The sequence below is a fragment of the Oncorhynchus kisutch genome, unplaced genomic scaffold (assembly GCF_002021735.2).
Source record: "Oncorhynchus kisutch isolate 150728-3 unplaced genomic scaffold, Okis_V2 Okis07a-Okis12b_hom, whole genome shotgun sequence".
Lineage (NCBI taxonomy): Eukaryota > Metazoa > Chordata > Actinopteri > Salmoniformes > Salmonidae > Oncorhynchus > Oncorhynchus kisutch.
In genome coordinates, this window is record NW_022261984.1 from 16,632,565 (window position 1) to 16,637,131 (window position 4,567).

At 52.7% G+C, this 4,567-nt stretch overlaps 1 protein-coding gene across 1 annotated transcript in view; it reads right to left on the reverse strand.

Annotated features, from left to right (window-relative positions):
* LOC116360189 (N6-adenosine-methyltransferase non-catalytic subunit-like) overlaps positions 1 to 4,567 on the reverse strand; it is a gene marked incomplete in the record, with an annotated part of 21,553 nt that overhangs the window by 370 nt on the left and 16,616 nt on the right. The window contains 3 exon segments of the mRNA XM_031815043.1: positions 1 to 82; positions 838 to 930; positions 4,310 to 4,520. The exon segment at positions 1 to 82 is cut by the window's left edge and continues 37 nt beyond it. Of these exon segments, the coding sequence (XP_031670903.1) occupies positions 1 to 82; positions 838 to 930; positions 4,310 to 4,520 (386 nt within the window).

The following is a 4,567-nucleotide window of genomic DNA, read 5'->3' on the forward strand; positions in this document are numbered from 1 at the left end:
CGGGATGACCCCCCTCCACGGTCTGACTTCAGCTTGGAGGGAGGTGACTTGGGTCGCAGACGCTCTATCTCCTCCGTACAGCCTGGAGGACCAAGAGGAGAGAACAGAGGGTTTAGACCAGAGAAGAAGAGATGGAGGAGAAAACAGAGGGTTTAGACCAGAGAAGAAGAGATGGAGGAGAGAACAGAGGGTTTAGACCAGAGAAGAAGAGATGGAGAAGAGAGAGAGATGAGATGGAGGAGAAGGAGAGGAGAGAGAGATATGAGATGGAGGAGAGCGAGGAGAGAAAGAAGAGATGGAGGAGAGGGAAAGGAGAGAGAGGAAGAGATGGAGGAGAGAGAAGAGATGGAGGAGAGAGAGAAGAGATGGAGGAGAGAGAGAGAAGAGATGGAGGAGAGAGAGAAGAGAGAGAAGAGATGGAGGAGAGAGAAGAGAGAGAAGAGATGGAGGAGAGAGAGAAGAGAGAGAAGAGATGGAGGAGAGAGAAGAGATGGAGGAGAGAGAAGAGAGAGATGAAGATGGAGGAGAGAGAGAAGAGAGAGAAGAGATGGAGGAGAGGAGTGAGAGAAGAGAGAGAAGAGATGGAGGAGAGGAAAGAGAGGAGATGAGATGGAGGAGAGAGAGAAGAGAGAGAAGAGATGGAGGAGAGAGAGAAGAGAGAAGAGATGGAGGAGAGAAGAGGGAGAGGAGATGGAGGAGAGAAAGGACAGACAAGACAGTGTGTGTGTGTGTGTGTGTGTGTGTGTGTGTGTGTGTGTGTGTGTGTGTGTGTGTGTGTGTGTGTGTGTGTGTGTGTGTGTGTGTGTGTGTGTGTGTGTGGTGTGATGAAGGACCTACCTGAGAGGTGAGACTGTGTGATTGAGAAGTGGGAGGAGTAAGACTCTGAGTTGAAGTTACTGTTGGTCAGAGTAGGACCTACTGTCAACCACCCTGGAGAGAGAGAGGAGAAGGGAGAGAGGAGAGGAGGGAGAGAGGAGAGGAGGGAGAGAGAGGGGGAGAGAGGAGAGGAGGGAGAGAGAGATAGAGAGGGGGGGGAGAGGAGAAGAGAGATAGAGAGGAGATGGGAGAGAGGAGAGGAGAGGAGGGAGAGAGAGGGGGGAGAGAGGAGAGGAGGGAGAGAGAGGGGGAGATAGAGGGGGGGGGAGAGGAGAAGAGAGATAGAGAGGAGATGGGAGAGAGGAGAGGAGAGGAGGGAGGAGAGGAGGGAGAGAGAGGGGGAGGGAGAGAGATAGAGAGGGGGGGGAGAGAGAGGAGAAGAGAGATAGAGAGGAGATGGGAGCGAGGAGAGGAGAGAGAGAGAGGGGGGAGAGAGGAGAGGAGAGGAGGGAGAGAGAGATAGAGAGGGGGGGGGGGAGGAGAAGAGAGATAGAGAGGAGATGGGAGAGAGGAGAGGAGAGGAGGGAGGAGAGGAGAGGAGGGAGAGAGAGGGGGAGAGAGGAGAGGAGAGTAGGGAGAGAGATAGAGAGGGGAGGGGAGAGAGAGAGGAGAAGAGAGATAGAGAGGAGATGGGAGAGAGAGAGGAGGAGGAGAGAGGAGAGGAGGGGAGGAGGGAGAGGGAAAATACATTTAACCAAAATAAATGGACCATAACCTGAACAAATCTAGAAGGCTCCTCCAGTCCTCTACCTGAATCTAGAAGGCTCCTCCAGTCCTCTATCTGAATCTAGAAGGCCCCTCCAGTCCTCTATCTGAATCTAGAAGGCTCCAATCATTCTCCAGTCCTTTATCTGAATCTAGAAGGCTCCAATCATTCTCCAGTCCTCTATCTGAATCTAGAAGGCTCCAATCATTCTCCAGTCCTTTATCTGAATCTAGAAGGCTCCAATCATTCTCCAGTCCTCTATCTGAATCTAGAAGGCTCCAATCATTCTCCAGTCCTCTATCTGAATCTAGAAGGCTCCAATCATTCTCCAGTCCTCTATCTGAATCTAGAAGGCTCCAATCATTCTCCAGTCCTCTATCTGAATCTAGAAGTCTCCAATCATTCTCCAGTCCTCTATCTGAATCTAGAAGGCTCCAATCATTCTCCAGTCCTCTATCTGAATCTAGAAGGCTCCAATCATTCTCCAGTCCTCTATCTGATTCAGGGTTCATTTTTTTCTCCCCTGAAATCATGGAGGATTCCTGATTTCCTGCCGATTCCCTCTCGATTCAGAGGATTCCTGATTTCCTGCCGATTTCCTCTCGATTCAGAGGATTCCTGATTCCCTGCCGATTCCCTCTCGATTCCGCGTGTGTGTGTGTGATCCTGGAGAGAACGACTCTCCCGTTGAAGACACGCTAGTCCAATGCCGACCGTGGTACTTCAGGCATTGTTAGCAAGAAAACAGGATCCCCCAATTATAAGTGAATGAAAAAAATGTTCAATCTTTATGGTGAAGTAAATTAAATAAAGATTTGAAGACAATCATGATACCAATAATGACTTCTAATACACCACATGTATGTCTTTGCACCGATTACTTTTTAAAATGCACACAGAAGGAGTTGTAATGACATGCTGCAGTACCCCAGTCAGCCTTCAACTAGAGTTAATCAATGAGAGGGGGCAGCACTGAGCTAGCCTGCAGTACCCCAGTCAGCCTTCAACAAGAGTTATTCAATGAGAGGGGGCAGCACTGAGCTAGTCTGCAGTACCCCAGTCAGCCTTCAACTAGAGTTATTCAACGAGAGGGGGCAGCACTGAGCTAGCCTGCAGTACCCCAGTCAGCCTTCAACTAGAGTTATTCAATGAGAGGGGGCAGCACTGAGCTAGTCAACGAGAGGGGGCAGCACTGAGCTAGTCAACGAGAGGGGGCAGCACTGAGCTAGTCAACGAGAGGGGGCAGCACTGAGCTAGTCAACGAGAGGGGGCAGCACTGAGCTAGTCAACGAGAGGGGGCAGCACTGAGCTAGTCAACGAGAGGGGGCATCACTGAGCTGGTCAACGAGAGGAGGCAGCACTGAGCTAGTCAACGAGAGGGGGCAGCACTGAGCTAGTCAACGAGAGGGGGCAGCACTGAGCTAGTCAATGAGAGGGGGCATCACTGAGCTGGTCAACGAGAGGAGGCAGCACTGAGCTGGTCAACGAGAGGAGGCAGCACTGAGCTAGTCAACGAGAGGGGGCAGCACTGAGCTAGTCAACGAGAGGGGGCAGCACTGAGCTAGTCAACGAGAGGAGGCAGCACTGAGCTAGTCAACAAGAGGGGGCAGCACTGAGCTAGTCAACGAGAGGAGGCAGCACTGAGCTAGTCAACGAGAGGGGGCAGCACTGAGCTAGTCAACGAGAGGGGGCAGCACTGAGCTAGTCAACGAGAGGGGGCAGCACTGAGCTAGTCAATGAGAGGGGGCAGCACTGAGCTAGTCAATGAGAGGGGGCAGCACTGAGCTAGTCAATGAGAGGGGGCAGCACTGAGCTAGTCAACGAGAGGGGGCAGCACTGAGCTAGTCAACGAGAGGGGGCAGCACTGAGCTAGTCAACGAGAGGGGGCAGCACTGAGCTAGTCAATGAGAGGGGGCAGCACTGAGCTAGCCTGCAGTACCCCAGTCAGCCTTCAACTAGAGTTAGTCAATGAGAGGGGGCAGCACTGAGCTAGTCAATGAGAGGGGGCAGCACTGAGCTAGTCAATGAGAGGAGGCAGCACTGAGCTAGCCTGCAGTACCCCAGTCAGCCTTCAACTAGAGTTATTCAATGAGAGGGGGCAGCACTGAGCTAGCCTGCAGTACCCCAGTCAGCCTTCAACTAGAGTTATTCAATGAGAGGGGGCAGCACTGAGCTAGTCAACGAGAGGGGGCAGCAGTGAGCTAGCCTGCAGTACCCCAGTCAGCCTTCAACTAGAGTTATTCAATGAGAGGGGGCAGCACTGAGCTAGCCTGCAGTACCCCAGTCAGCCTTCAACTAGAGTTATTCAATGAGAGGGGGCAGCACTGAGCTAGTCCGCAGCGTCACTTCCTGGAGTGGATGGAACTGCTCCTGTCTCCATGAGACGCCATCTTAACTGGCTTCAGTGTGCTATTGAGTCTTCACATAGGAATGAATGGTGCCACCTGGTCTGATGACCCACCTGGTCTGCTGACCCACCTGGTCTGCTGACCCATCTGGTTGACCACCTGGTCTGATGACCCACCTGGTCTATTGACCCACCTGGTCTGAGGACCCACCTGGTCTATTGACCCACCTGGTCTGAGGACCCACCTGGTCTGATGACCCACTGGTCTATTGACCCACCTGGTCTGATGTCCCACCTGGTCTGTTGACCCACCTGGTCTATTGACCCACCTGGTCTGAGGACCCACCTGGTCTGAGGACCCACCTGGTCTGATGACCCACCTGGTCTGATGGTAGAGTCTCGTCCAAACAGGTGTAGTCTTCGTCTCCCCAGACAGAAGTGTTCTATAATATGAAATATCTCCACCGGCTTCTCCACGTTCCCGATCTCAGGCTCCTCGGTAATAATCAGGTCGATATCCACGTTGGCGTGGATGAAATCCCCATCTGTAGACCGCCTGACTGTTCCTTTAATACCCATTAGACAGTGTTCCTAGAGGGGGGGGGAGAGGAGAGGGGGGGGGGAGAGGAGAGAGGGGG